The sequence below is a fragment of the Panthera pardus genome, unplaced genomic scaffold (assembly GCF_024362965.1).
Source record: "Panthera pardus isolate Hobbes unplaced genomic scaffold, ASM2436296v1 HiC_scaffold_15, whole genome shotgun sequence".
Classification (NCBI taxonomy): domain Eukaryota; kingdom Metazoa; phylum Chordata; class Mammalia; order Carnivora; family Felidae; genus Panthera; species Panthera pardus.
This window is the reverse complement of record NW_026526710.1, coordinates 74,615,769-74,631,436: the sequence shown is the minus strand read 5'-3', so window position 1 is coordinate 74,631,436 and position 15,668 is coordinate 74,615,769. Positions and strand designations below refer to the sequence as shown.

General features: G+C 46.9%; 1 protein-coding gene across 4 annotated transcripts in view; it reads right to left on the bottom strand.

The window, feature by feature from the left end:
* ZCCHC2 (zinc finger CCHC-type containing 2) overlaps positions 1–15,237 on the bottom strand; it is a 65,450-nt gene extending 50,213 nt beyond the window's left edge. The window contains exon 1 of one of the 4 annotated variants that reach the window (XM_053902805.1): positions 13,743–15,237. In XM_053902805.1, the coding sequence (XP_053758780.1) occupies positions 13,743–14,693 (951 nt within the window). In that variant the 5' untranslated portion in view covers positions 14,694–15,237. The remainder of the gene's footprint in view (positions 1–13,742) is intronic. The other 3 variants (XM_053902806.1, XM_053902804.1, XM_053902803.1) reach the window with 3 other exon arrangements.
* Between the last annotated feature and the right edge of the window lie 431 nt (positions 15,238–15,668).

Here is a 15,668-nt window from a genome sequence, read left to right as displayed (position 1 = left end):
CAGGTCACGATCTCGCGGCCCGTGAGTTCGAGCCCCGCGTCAGACTCTGTGCTGACAGCTCAGAGCCTGGAGCCTGTTTCAGATTCTGTGTCTCCCTCTCTCTGACTCTCCCCCGTTCATGCTCTGTCTCTCTCTGTCTCAAAAATAAATAAACGTTAAAAAAATTTTTTTTTAAAAAAGAAAATATTTTGTTCTGCTGTCTAATCCTGCATGCTGGCCTGACCCTGGGTCTGGGCTGCCTGGTTATAGCTCTATTTCTGGGAATAAAGCATCGCATCAGATACTCCTGGGAGCTAAGCTTCAGCCTTATAGTTTGTCTTCCTGTAGAAACTCAAAGAAGTAAGTATTTGTCTCTACAGAACCACTTAATGAGAAGGAAAGCAAAGATCTCTTTGTCAACATCCAATTTCCAAAACATTTAACATGATGGCATTCACCAATTTTCAAAATTACAGTAAAAGGCAGACACAGGAATTCTTCTAACAACAAACTTACCTATATCCTATTCCAGACCATATAATCATTTACTGCAAAGGACTAAAACCACATTGGCCTAACACTGCTCTAAGGACTTCACAAACTGATATGAATAAAGCACTGTAATCCTCTCAAATACCTGTGTTAGCCGGAAGAAGTTTAGTTGAATACACTGACCATTTTTTATAGAATATTTTTCTACACTGCGCATACGTGGTTCATAAATTAAAAATAACACCTTCAAATACAAACGCAAAATATGCAAAAAAAAACAATCTTCATGTGGGAAATGCAATCAAAACCACAATGAGATACCACTTCACACCTATTAAGATGGCTATAATCCCAAAACACAGAAAACAGCAGCTATTGGCAAGGATGTAAAAAACAGTGAGGCCGTGGTGGAAGGCAGCACAGCAGTCCCTCAGAAACTTAAACAGAGTTACCATATGATCCAGCAATTCCACTCCTAGGTGTCTACTCAAAAGAACTGAAAGCAACAACCTGAGCAAATGATTTTTTCCTAGTGGCATCACTCCCAATAGCCAAAAGGTGGAAACTCAAATGCCCCAATGACGGGTGAAGAGACGAACAAAATGTGGCATATGTACACAACTGAGTATTATTCAGCCTAAAAAATACATGTTACAACGTGGATGAATCTCGAGGACATTATGCTAAGTGAAATAAGCCAGGCACAAAAGGACAAATATTGTGTAATGCCATTTAAATGAGGTACCTAGGATAGTCACAATCAGAGACAAAGTAGAAGTAGTGGTTATCAGCAGGGATGCCTGGGTGGCTCAATTGGTTAATCCAACTTCAGCTCAGGTCATGATCTCACAGTTCATGGGTTTGAGCCCTGCATCAGGCTCTATGCTGACAGCTCAGAGCCTAGAGCCTATTTCAGATTCTCTGTCTCCCCATCTGCCCCTCCCCAGGTCCTGCTCTGGCTCTCTCTCTCTCTCTCCTCCAAAATAAACATTAAAAAAAAAAAAAAAAAGCAACAGTGGTTACCAGGGCCTAGAGTAAAAAAAAAAGGGGAAGAGGAATAGTTGCTTAATGGATATAGAGGTTCAGTTTGGGATAAAAGAGAAGTTCTGGGAATGGATAGTGGTGATGTCTGCACAATAATGTTAATGGACTTAATGCTACACTCAAAAAGGTGTTAAAATGGCAGACTTTATGTCCATGTATTTTACCACAATAGAACATAAAAAATGTTTATTTTTTATTTTTTTAATATATGAAATTTATTGTCAAATTGGTTTCCATACAACACCCAGTGCTCATCCCAAAAGATGCCCTCTTCAATACGCATCACCCACCCTCCCCTCCCTCCCACCCCCCATCAGCCCTCAGTTTGTTCTCAGTTTTTAAGAGTCTCTTATGCTTTGGCTCTCTCCTACTCTAACCTCTTTTTTTTTTTTTTATGTTTAAAATGATTTTATTATGCTGCCTCCACAAATATATTGAAACAACGATGAGAAAGTAGTTTGCTTCACAATCAAGATCACATTTTTGAAGTCTCAAGTTACACACTTTAATAGCCAAGAAAAGGCCTCTTATTTAATAACCTAGAGAGAAAAATGGAGTTGGAGTTTCTATCTAAGGACATAAGTTCATCAACCCACAAAATACCTACTAATTAAGTCCCACCCCTCACAAATGTCAGCATGCATCAATGCTATAAAACCATTTATAGCAGTTAGACTAAGTTTAGAAACTATCTAAATTTTTATTAAACTAATAAAATTGTAAATTTTATAATCTAATGCCTCATGAGCCACAGAGGTCACAATCGAGTTTACTGATCTCAACGGTGAATAACTCTCCATTCTTCCGTCTCCCATTGCCACGTGTCACATACGCTTTCTTAACTCTGAGTAGGGGGAAGGGAGCCATAAAATATGGGAACTACTGGCTTAATGGAATCTTATAGACAGGAATTACACCCACTGTTCTATCAAGTTCAGATTCCTAGGAAAACACACGATAGATGACATGGCAGAATTGGCATTCTACAAAGACTAGTTAGATGAAAGTGTTAGGACCAAGTGAAAAGTGGAGAATTTTCCTCTGCTTGGATTAAGAAGATGAAGCTTAAAAATTCTAAGCCTGCAAAACATGCACAGGAACACAAAATACATTAGAATGTGTGTGCTCTTCTTTCTGTAACTCATCTGAGCAAAGCCTTTTCTGTCTATGGCATGTCTGCACTAAGAGCTCCTGGTGAGCTCAAATCCACATGTCACGTAACACAGGCAGGCTGGACAGGTCGTTCATTCCAGAGATTACTCAGATCTCAGTTTTATACATGCATATCCATCCCGACTATTGACGTGGGATGTCTCAAATGTAGGGAAAGTCTGTGAAACAGTCAAGTGGCTGGACAGACACTCTTCTCTGGTAATAAACTCCATCTACAAATAAAAGGAGGCCAATGTGACCGTTCCGTTCTTTGTAGATGGAGTTTATTTTGTCTCATCTAACAATCTTCTACATGTTTCCTTTAGTCCACTGATGTAGAATAAATTTAAAAATACCAAGATGGGGCACCTGAGTGGCTCTGTTGGTTAAGTTTGTGACTTCAGCTCAGGTCATGATCTCACGATTTGGGAGTTCGAGCCCTACATCAGGTTCTGCACTGACAGTGAAAGGCCTGCTTGGGATTTTCCCTCTCTTTCTCTCTCTCTCTGCCCCTCTCCCGTTCATGCTATCTCAAAGTAAATAAAACTTTAATTAAAAAAAAAACCAAGGAGGGGCACCTGGGTGGCTCAGTCGGTTAAGCGTCCGACTTCAGCTCAGGTCACGAACTCGCCTAACCCAGTGAGTCAGTGAGCTCGAGCCCCGCGTCGGGCTCTGGGCTGATGGCTCAGAGCCTAGAGCCTGCTTCCAATTCTGTGTCTCCCTCTCTCTCTGACCCTCCCCCGTTCATGCTCTGTCTCTGTCTCAAAAATAAATAAACGTTAAAAAAAAAAAAAACACACACACAAGGCAATCTGTATTTTTTAAAAAAGCAGAAATTAAGACTGTCTCAGCTTTTTAAAAATGTACAAACTGGGGCGCCTAGGTGGCTCCATCGGTTAAGTGTCCGACTTTGGCTCAGGTCATGATCTCACAGTTCGTGAGTTTGAGCCCCGCATCGGGCTCTGTGCTGACAGCTCAGAGCCTGGCCTGCTTCCGATTCTGTGTCTCCCTCTCTCTCTGCTCCTCCCCCACTCATGCTCTGTCTCTCTCTCAAAAATAAATAAACATTAAAAAAATTTAAAAAAAATGTACAAACTTCTTCAGACGTCTGTACATTCATCCAGTGAGACAGAGAGTGCTAACATTACTACACAACAACCTCCTGTTAAGGTTTTGTGGTAGATTAAATATAGCTAGAAATACTTTGATACCCCTTCCACTGAAAGGTGGATCTAATTCCACAGCCAGCGGGTCTGGGCTGGCTCTCGAGGCTTGCGTGAACAACAGAACGAGGGAAGGAACATTCCGGGATGGGAGAGGGCAGGGCAAGAAGCCTTGCAAGCCGGGGCCTACCGAGACACCGTATAAGAAGTGCCACTGCCCTGAGGATGCCACGCTAGAGAGACCACACTGAGAGAGGACCTCCAGTCCCCAGCTGCATCTCCGGACACCCCACAACAAACGAGCTGTCCTTGCTCTTAGCGGCCTGTCTAAATCCCTGGCCCACAAAACTGTGAGAAACCATAACAAAATGGTGTTGATTTAAGCCAGTAAGTCTGGGGATAACTTGTTATACAGTTACAGATTTTAAACTCTCTTCTTTCAATAACCAAGGCTGCAACTAAAGCAGCTATTATTTATGCAAGATTCATAGAAAGCCTTGAATGTTAGAAAATGATTCGTTACTAGCAACAATACTGAGATGGCAAATTTTATCCATTTCGGTGGAAAAAGAGGGAAGAAGCTGGGAAGGATGTGAGAGTTACTGACTCCTCTTGAAGAGGCTGTGGGGGACCAGGCAGGCGCCTGCCTCATGTCTACTCCATGAAAGAGTGCACCCCAACCCAAAGTTCTGTCTGCACCACCTTCCAGCACATGAGGAAAGGCAGAGGCCGTGTGAGAAGAGACGAGACTGGTAAGCAGCGTGTGAAAGCCATACGGTCCGTGACTGCAGCACCATTCGGAGGAGGGACAGTGACACTCAGCCGCTCCAAGACCGCCCAGGTGCATCTCTGCTAGGATCGCAGGCTCACTTCCTTCCGAACTTAGTGTGGCTACAAGTGTGGGGATAAGGTGATTCATCAAGACGAATGTGGCAGAAAGAACCTTCTTAAAGCCAGGGTAAGTGCACTCTAGCTACTGAATGGGGGCGGGGAGAGAGGGCAGACAGGTCACTGAGCCCGCGTGTATTCTCTACCACCACGGCCCCCAGACCGGGCTTGGCCACAGCGACTGCAGCTACGCAAGCTCTCCTCACCATGACACTTGTGCACTAACGGCAGTGACCGGTGCAGAGTAGGGGTGGACTACAACTGGGTGGGTGGCACACGATGACAGATGCAAACATCACTGTATCTTTCTGTGTATTTTGCGGAACTCTGTGAATTCATCACAAATTTAAAAACCATTAGAATTGTTGAAGTTGTCTTTTCCAGAGAACTGAACTCGCAGGACGTGCAATTAGGGAAGCTGGCAAAAGAATGCTAAGGGCGGGCGCCTGGGTGGCTCAGTCAGTTAAGCGTCCAACTTCGGCTCAGGTCATGATCTCACAGCTTGTGAGTTCGAGTCCCGTATCGGGCTCTGTGCTGTCAGCTTAGAGCCTGGAGCCTGCTTCAGATTCTGTGTCTCCCTCGCTCTCTGCCCCTCCCCTGCTCACAATGTGTCTCTCTTGCTCTCTCCTTCAAAAATAAATAAACATTAAAAGAAAAAAAGAAGGCTGATAAAGAAGGCTACTGAGGAGGAGAGCAGTGGAGAATGGAAGACAAGCGAGGGCAGCAGTTTTCACTCCAGGAAACGTCACTGGCCTTGAGGTTTTCCTTGTAAAACCGCCTTCAGGTTGCTGCTTTCAATGTGAATAGCGCCATGTGTAGGTGGCACGTGTAGCTGACACGTGGACAGGTGGGAACTATACTGGACCACAAACTACAAAGGTATGGAAGGCCGGACAAAGGTATGGACAGCCTTCAGCTCTGGTGGGGAAACATTCCTGGAAGCATGCAGAAATGGAAGCTTACAGAGTTCAGAAAGGATCCTTGACAGTGACTTATCGGTTGGTAAATGTGACAGATTGAGAAACACTGCATTAGGAGGACTGTGTTTAACGCCACCTGTTAGAGGAGGCACCTTCCCTAACTAACAAAGCCACACACCGCGGCTGTCATGAGGCACCCTCTCTGTACGCATGATGGCCTCTTCCACAAGAAGTAGTCTCCAAACACTATGGGATCATGTTGTCGCTTCGAGGACCAGCAGTGAATTTCAATAATTTGATACTCCCCTCCCCAAAAGACAATTATATCGGGGTAAAGTTATGTCTCTTTACTATCCCAACAAGATATTCCTAATAAGAAACAAAAACTTCCCCAACTCTTAGACTGTAGATGGCTCATTTCAGTGACCAAAATAAGTTTTCAATTTTCTGATCCTAAGCAAAGTCCTATCTCAACTCCGTATCTGACTCCTGCTGGTCCTCAAACAAATCATAAATTGGAACTCAACTATGAACAACTACTCAAATAAGAAAATGGTTTGTAATTTATGACTTTTTCCATTCTATCAAACATCATCCATACGTTTGCACCAATTTATACCCCCCCCCACACACACAAAACTTAGTTAATATGGACTATAAATGGTCTGATTTTAAAAGAATAATTAATAAATACACCTACTCAGCATTTCCTCATTGAAGATTCAGTTCAAATATATACTGTTCTATGCTTTTCACCTAAAGAAGCAATTCCTTTTATGATTTCCAAAAAAGTTGTGCCTGGACTATATAGCTACAAATACTGTTAAAGTAGCTGAAAAATAGAAGTCCTACAAGACAAAACAACAACAACAACAACAACAACTTCCTAATGTACTTTGTTTTAAAGTAATTTATCATATTGGTATTTTTCAGAGCCATGTCTAAAAAGCCTAAGCATAGGAAATTTTAAGTGATTTTGTATGATATATGCAATGCTGACCAAAAAAAAAAAAAAAAAAAGGGACACGATGTCTAAGCCTTTGGGGAACTTAAAATCTAGGAGGAAAGGTCAATTTTATAAGTTAAAAATATTTCAAAGTAATATTTTTGGGAAAAAAAACAAAAAAATCATAGAAGTACCAAATTTACAGCACAGAATATACATGCTACTGGAATTCAGAAGCAGCAAAGAATCACAGGGGCAATTCCAGCAAACGTCATGCAAGAGGTGATGACATAGGCCAGCTCTGACTGGGAGGCATGATGAGTGAAAAAAGTGGGAAAAAGGGATTTGGGGTCCCAAGACCTACTGGAGGCCAGGCTCCATCTGTCACTGTGAGGCAGGTGAGATGATCAAATACTACTTTAGGAAGACACACTGGCAGGAGTATCCAACAGATAAGAGGTAGGAAGGCTGAAAGAAGTGGAATCCGTCAGGAATAAAGTCCCAAAAGAGAACGGTGACAGCAAGGATGAGGAAAGAGTAGATTCAGGGTAGGAGGGGAAGAGAGGATTAAGGTCATCAAGCAAATCAGAGTGATAAGAAGTAAAATCGCTCCCTGAGAGAACCAGATTAGTCTGGAAGATTTTTTTTTTTTTTTCCTGAATCAACGATTCACGCTTTTCACACACATCACGTTTAAAGAAAGCGTCGGTGGCTGTTCTAGGAAGACACACCACTGGCGCGCACACACGTCTCCTCAACGGCTTTCACAGCAGCGTGGTGACAACCTTCTCCTCTCACCAGACCGTCAAGGTCCCCTGTAACCCAAACCCTATCAGCTCTTCCAACTTTTGCATTTCTGTTCATCCACTGCAAATTGTGCTATTCCCTCTTTGAACGATGGACAGATCAAACGATATATACAACTCACCCTTGTCTGCCAAGCATTTTCACACACGTGATCAGGTTCATCTTCACAGCGATTACATGCAAGAAACGGCGACGATACCCCTACTTTATTCGGAGCAGCCTGAAACTTGTGAAGACCAAACAACTTGCCAAAGTGACCTTTTTAAAACCTAAATCTGACCTCAAATAAATTACTTCTTGAATAAGCATGAAACACTCCGAACGAGCCAAGACATTTAGAGGGGAATGAGAGGCCAAATGTTCCCTGGAGCATAGGAAGAACAGAAGGGAAATGGACTACGGGGCACCCAGCAGCTCTGCCACCTAAAACACAAACACGCTTCCAGAGCGACTGTTTACGTAGACTGCATGAAGGAGGCTTTTGTGACAAGGCATCCTCTGTTACAAGTCCTCCATAATGAAAAAAAGTTGATAAAAGTGAAGCTCAGTCTGCTTCCGGGGTAGTGCAGGTCTTTTTTTGCTCTTACCAAAAAAAAAAAAAAAAAAAAAAAAAAAAATTAATACCTCAAAGAAAGACAAAAATAATCAGCTTAAAAATTAGCCAATTTAATAGCTTCTATAGAAAAAGTATAAAATGTTCCTTTAAGTGCATGGATTCCAAGCTGTGCTCTGAAGTAACAAACAATCATATAACTTAAAAAAAAACCTGCAAAATAGCTTTAAATTATAGGCCAGTTTCCTAGCTAAATGTGAAAACCGGATAAAGATTTAAGTATGGTTGCCTGGGAGTTAATGATAATCCAAATATGGAATACATATATTCCCCTATTCCTATCCCCAAACCCAATATGGAGAAAATATGTATTTCAATAATTTGTGACCCAGAGAAATGCTTCCTTTGGGTTTATTTGTAACACACTGGATCTCTATAATGTAAATATTAAAAATAACTGCCCCAGGGGCACCTGGCTGGCTTAGTTAGCAGAGCGCACGATTCTTGATCTCAGGGTCATGAGTTCCGGCCCCACGATGGGCATGGAGCCTACTTAATTAAAAAAATAAAAATAACAAATAACTGCCCCAAATACATGGCTCAAACACTACCTTTCCAATTACCCATCCTTCCTGAACACCAATCAATTTAGAGGTATGATAATAGAGAATATGAAAAATATTGTATCATATGGACTTTTATTAAGTGGTGAAGAGAAAAAAAACACGTCCGTTCCTGAAAACCACTGATTTAACCATCTGGATGGTGGCATCTCAGTGGAAAAGAAAAATGCATTGAGCATCATTCTCAAGAGAACGTTCATGCTCAAGACAGGATGCGAATTATTTTGCATCTTATCTCATTAATTCAATCACCACAACCTGAAATGAAAGTCATTATCCCCATTTCGAAGATAAAACTGAAGCTCAGGGACTTAAGTAGCCTGGTTAATGTCACAGAGCGGCAGAGTAGGAATTTAAGCCAAGTCTAGTGCTAAACGGGCTATCACCCTTCAAGGCCTTTGGTAGCCTCTAAGGCACACTTCCCGTGCCCTGCCCCACAAAAATATCATAAAAGGTGTAGATATACCATACTAGTTAATTTGAGGAAAAGAAGTTGCTTCCTTCCCATCTCCACCACCCTCTCCTCCTACTGTGGTCTAAGAAAGACTTTCCCTACACAGTGGAGGATCTCAGTCACTCCCATTTTTCTACGAAAATAATCACTAACTCTGATATTCTCAAAGCCTCTTTCAAATGGCATTTATTAGCTGAGCTGCTTGTATACTTCGCTGCTGCCAAACCAACCTAAAATTTCCTATAAAAGGCACGGCTGCTTCTGCTCCCCACTCCCAGTCTGTGAGACGGTCTACCCACTCTTCTCCCATCACCCTCCAGACAAGGCTTAACTTTTACCGATAATTGCCAACATTTATTGAAGATCATGTGTCAGATGTTATTCTTCAAGCACTCGTTCGTTTAATCCTCACAATCTCACCTAAGTACTGTTATTATCCCCACAGTAGGAGTGAGGAAAGCCTTCTTAGCGCCCACTGCTCCAGTGACACTGTTCATTTAAAAATCCCCCAGCAGTGGCCAACAATTAAATAAAAGTATTTACTACCTGGGAGATTAGAGCCGTTCTTAAAAATCACTTTCAGAAAGAAAGCATTTTGTTAGTGCCTAATATAATAACAGCAGAAATCCTGACCGCTGACTTTTCTCTTATTTTTAGACAGTGCTCTCATAGGATAGCTGCCACATACACATGCTGGTTATCTCAGAGTAGGAGCCTTTATGCTAAAACTCTTTTTGAAGTCTTCTTTTCCAGGTCCCAACACTACCAGTACACTACGTGTTCTATACAAATGAGTTGAGATTACTGCTCTGTCAGGTACCACGTGGCTAATTCACCTGTGCCATGAGGAAGCCACAATTTTGCAAAATTTCCTTTTTTTTTTAGTATCTTGATTGATTTTTCTAAGGAAAGGACCCACGGCCACTTAATACTTTTTTGAATTCAAGTATGTTTTTTGTGAGTCCAAATAACATTAAATACTATCTACTGCACTAAATACTATCTGAAAATTTCAGTTTCTAAGCTTTATTCAAGCTATCTGCCAAGCAACTATGTTTTGAGGATACTGAAAACACGACCTGCAGAGAACACAGCCAAACCAACAATATTAACCACTAACCACTCCTATGATAGCTTATGTATTTTATGTTTTTCTGCCTTTGTGCTGTTAATTGGGGGCTAAATCTCCAAATGCAGAATATCCATTTTGATGAACAGAGCGTCGTTATGCATGCAAAGATAGGAAGCTTGGCTGTCTTTCCTCTTTTCAATGAAACAGCAACAAAACCAGTATCTTTTAAAATACAGTTTTTTGTTGCTACTGTTAACAAACCACTAAGTTTGGGTCCCCACTAATAAGGGACCCATTTTTAAAACTGATTTTTTCCAGGTATGCTACATATGCAGTCTGTAACTTTATTAACAGAACTACGTCAGTCGCACAAATTTCCTAAAACACTTAATACTGTATGTTGAATTTTATGTAAGTGACTGGCAGTCCACAGCACTTGAAGAACATGAACTTCACGCACAAGTCTCCTAAAGGCAATACTTAAGCTATAATCCAATGTAACATTTACTCTAAATCACATAACAAAACTCAAGACATGTTACTTTTAAATATAAATATCTACTTAAATCTTTCATTTGTCTAAAATGAACTAATTAGCATATTCTAGTGGTAAGTTTGTGGACTGTCACCTCGACTACTTGCATCGTAACGACGGTCTGTCACCACACACTTGCTGACACTGGTCAACCTGAAAGGCATATAATTAACATAAAATTCGTATTAAAGCACAGATTCTACTAGTTTTTTTACACAAAAATTTCAAAAAGCAGCTGTTGCATATTAGGTATCGAATACAAGTCTTGAAAGAGCCAGAAACGCTATTCCGGGCCAGTACACTTATTCTAATGGAAAAGGAAATTAATTCCACTTTATGTGCGTTTTGTATGGATCAAAGTAATAAGAAACGGAATGATTCCTGGCGGAAAGTTACACACGTGTCTGAAAGGTTACTTCCGGGGCAATGAAAGACTGCCACACGAATTTCCCCTTGCCTTGCTCGGAGCACAGCGTCCACGTGGTTCTCCACTCTGCCCCGCGCCCCGGGCGGCCTAGCCCTCGGAGGCCTAAGGGAGCCCCGGGGAGGCGCGGCCCGGCCTCAGCCCGCCCTCCCAGGGGCGGGGCCGGCGCGCCAGTCACGTGGGCGGCCGCAGCCGCCATCTTGCAGGGAGGGGGAGGGGAGGTGCCCCGAGGGATGGGTCCCCAAACGCGTCCGCCTGTCCGCGGCGGCGCGTGACCCGGGGGCCCTCGGACGCGCAGCGGCGCCTCCTCGAGAGGGACGTGCCACACTCGGGCGCCTCGCTGCAGACTCCGAGGTGGGCCCTCTCCCGCCGGCCGCGCACAGCCGGCGGAAGGCCGAGGACCAGCTGGTCTGGACTGCAGCGAATGAAAATGCAAATCTACCCACCCCCATCAACTGCCTTTAGAGTGACAGCTTGGGAGCAACAAAATCCGCGGAAATGTCTTCAGGGCCAGAACAAGCCACAGATGAGGGCCACGGAGTCCACGCTAACAAGCGGAAAGTGCGGGCTCAGAACAATTTAATGAGACGTGAATGATTTGCTACGGTAACCCTATGCTAACCGAGAAAAAAGTTCATCACGCCACCGATGTCTAAAAATAGCCTTCAGCGTCACCTGTAGTACGTGTATCCCCTATGATTTATTCACTCATTTCAACTGATGGCCCTAGCACAGGGCACTGCCTGAGAAATAATGTCCTGAAATTAATGGCAGAGTGCCCGACCTCACTTTGCCCACTCCTCCCAGCACTCACTGGATGCCAGAAAAGGCCACACACTGCAGTCAAGATAAAAATCTCATTATTCTAGGTTGCACGTATCTCTCCCCTTCTCTAGTCGCCTTCAGACCCTCTCATTACAAGCAAAATTTAAAGGAAAAACAGACTCCTGGCAGTTAAAATCAGAAATCGGTTATCCTTGCGGGAATGATATGAATGGAATGATATAACTGTTCCACTGTGCGGCATTTTTACTATATCTACGATCTAAGATTATCTCGGCGATATATAAGAAATTTTAAAAAATAAGACATAAGTATTGCTTTTGATTTCAGGCTTTCTTCTCCAAATTTAACAGTGACTTCTACGACTTTTTGGAATTATTTTAGTGAGTAGGCTAGGAGTGGAAAAGGACTTTTATCAACAGTATACACAGTTGCATATTACTAGTAAATACACACTACATGACCAAATTTCAAGTTCACCAAGAAAATAGAGTAGTAGCATTACTACATTGGAGTTGGATAAAATACATCCTACAATGTGAGTCACTTCATAGAAGCCTCATTTTAAAAAGGAGGGGCTCAGCCTAGATTATTGCCAAATCCCTTCTAGCTCCTGAATTCCTCGATTCGATGGATATGGAGTCCACACAGCCCTTAGAAAAATTACAAAGTCCGGTTTTAGTTCCAGAGTACTGAAAGATACATAAGACACATAAATTGAATTAACTTTCAAGAAGGGAAAGGGAAAAATCCCCTTTTCCAGTAGATCATCCAAGTTGAAAAGGATGGCAACCAAATTACTACCTTTTAAATAACTGTGCGCCACGAAAATAAAGTTATTGTACATAGTTTTTACTCTATTGCACACAGTTTTTACTCTGAAACCTACTCTCCTCCCCTCCATTACGTTGTTAGGATCAAGGGTTTCATATTGGGCCTAGATTATTATTAGATGCTTTTACAGCTCTACATAATTTCATCTTCGTTTATGTTTGAGACAAGTGATTCATCTGGGTTCTTGTCGACTACATTTTGGTGTTTAACAACTTTTAGAAAACAACATTTATGCCTACATTAAAGGCCCGACAAATACCCCTGCTTCAACTATGTAGGCAAGACTGAAGCCTGATAGAAAATAAATTATGCCAGAGGTAAAGGGCGTGAGCAGCCAGCTCTAAGACAGTTGTTGTTGTTGTTTGTTTGTTTTTACCCAGACAACCTGCGCTAATACCCATCCAGTTTGAGTCGATTCGCTGCTCTCCACCTCAGGGTTTTTTCTGGGAACATCAAGTTAGAATCAGGAGCCAAAAGACCCTACGACCCCTTTAAACTCAGCATTGCCGGAGCGAAAAGAGCCCCTTTGTGCTGAAGACACGGGCAGCACGCCGGGAGCGCACCTTTGGAACACCTCTGCGAGGGGATAAGGCAGAGCTTTAAACTGTAACCAGAGCGCCAGATGGCGAGAAAGAGAAGGCGCTGCCCGGGGCCAGACTGCAGCTAACAGTCTCCTTTGCGCTTCGCCTTTCCCAGCACCTGGGGCGAGAGATGCTCCAAGTCAAAAACGTCCCGAGACCTTGCCTCGGAGAGGGGGACCGGGCTGAAAGCTCCATGTTTTCCGTGGCAACTCCGGCACGGAAGAGACTTCTAGAGCATTCTGTTATGGCGGGTGCCTGAGTGTGCATGGGGGGGGGGGGGGGGGGGGAGAGGGGGGGAAGGGTGGGAGAGTGGAACTGAACCGCCCAGCAGAACGAAGATTAGTTAGTGTTACGGGCTGGGAGCCGTGGGGTGGGTATTCCGAGCCACCTGCGCCGGGTTGAGGCTCGTCCAAGACGTATCCGAAAGCCAGGCCGGGGAGGCCGCCGGGGCGGTGACCGCAACGCGGGTGCCCGGAGGCTCGCGCGCCTTACCTGGGCCCGAGGGCCGGCAAAGTTGCACGGCTCCACCTCCACCTCTGCGTCCTCGGGCCCCCCGCGGAGCGCGGTGCGGAGCCTCTCCAGGTGCTCCCTCAGGGTGACCCGCTGGTGGAAGGAGAACGCCGGGTGCAGCGAAGCCATGGTGAAAAGCAGCAGCAGTTCCTCCTGGGCCCTGAAGCCCAGCCCGCCGCCGGGCCGGGGCTCGGCGCCGCTGCCTTCCGGGCCGGAACCGTCCTTCTCTGCGTCCTCCTCGCCTTCGCCGTCCTCCCCGCGCTCGCCGGGCTCGTCCTCCGCGCCGCCCCGCGAACCCTCGCCCCGAACCGCGCGCAGACTCTTGAGCACCGAGTCCACCTGGGGCAGGAGGCGGTGCAGGCGACCGGCGGCCTCACGGTTCTCCGAGCCCAGCAGCGCCAGGTAGACGATGAGGCGCGAGCGCACGGCGGGCTCTCGGAAGTCGGCCAGCGGCCCGGGGTCCGAGAGGCCGTTGGCCTTAGCCTCCGAGTCGCGCAGGTAATGGTAGTCCTTGCGCGCCAGGTCCTCCAGGCACGAGCCGAGGAAGCGCAGCTCCAGCGGGTTACACAGGTCCAGCAGCCCGCACATGAACTCCAAGCGCTGCGCCGAGCCCAGCACCAGCCCAAACCACTCGTACACCCGCTCCTGCTCGCGCAGCGCCGCCGCGGGCCCGCCGCCGCCGCCCGGCATGCCCGCCCCCGCCGCTGCTCCGCCAGCAACAGGCGGCCCGAGCCCCCGGGGCGGCGGCGGCGGCGGCGGCGGCGGCGGGGGGCCCCGCGGCGGGCCCGCGGGAGGCGGCGGCGGGGGGCGGCAGTCCCGGCGGCGGCGCGGCGGCGCCTTAGCGCCCGGCCGTGCGTCTGCCTCGGGCTCCTCCGCCTCGGGCGGCGGCTCCACGGGGTGCGTCGGCTTCAGCGGCAGCTTCATCCTCAGCATCCTCGGCTAAGGCGGCGCGGACATGCGAGCGGGGGCGGGCAGGCGGGCGGGGCCGGGAGGGGGGGGCGGGAGCCGAGGCGGCGGCGCTGCCGTCAAGAGCTGGGCCCCTCCATGCCGCCGGGGGAGGGCCGGGGCCGGGGCCGGGGCCGGGGGCGGGTCTCGGCCGGCGAGGGGGGCGGTGGCCGGCCGGCGGGGTCGCTGGCGTCGTCTTCCCGGGCCGGAGGCGGGGCGTGCCCGCGGCGGCTCCTCCCCCTGGGCTCCGCGCCGGCTCTAGGAGCCCGAGTGCGGGTGGGAGCAAGCAAGCGAGTGTGTTCTCCTTCCTCCTCCCTCTCTCCCGTCGTCCGCACTGGGCTGGGGCGGCGGCGCCTGAGCGGTTCCCTCGCGAGCCGGTGTGGACCCAGCGGCTGGGAGAGGAGGAGGAGCGGCCGGGCCGGGCGGAGACGCTTGCGGACTCCGCGCAGGCACCTCAGCCAATCAGAGGCCAGAGTTGACGGTTGCGTAGTTCTCCCCGCCCCCAAGGGCTGCCTCTTCGAGAAGCCACGCCCAACTGCTACGCGACCGCCCCTCTCTCTCGGCGGCTTCCGCGCGGTCCTAATATCTGGTCTTTGCTAGCTTAGGGTAGGACGTTGGTGGGACGGTGGGGCGGTGGCTGGATCGCTAGGTGCGCCGAGCGCGGCGAGTATCTTGCGAGGTCCACGTGAGAGGACTAACGGGGGTCATTTCACGTTTTCCGAGGGCCCTAGCCCTGTTTTTGACTACTGACTCCCCTGTTCTGTCTCCTCGCCCGGGCCACCGCCCCACCTCGGCCAGCGCCGTTCGCCGCACTGAACATGTCCTACGAGTGGAGGTTCTTCTGAAGTGAGCGCGCTAACCCAAGGCGAGCTCTTTCAGTCTCCACAGCCTGGCCGACTTTCGGGTAGTCAGCAGTGGCATAATTCCCACCGCAACTTCACAACGATCGGTTGTGTTGGCTCT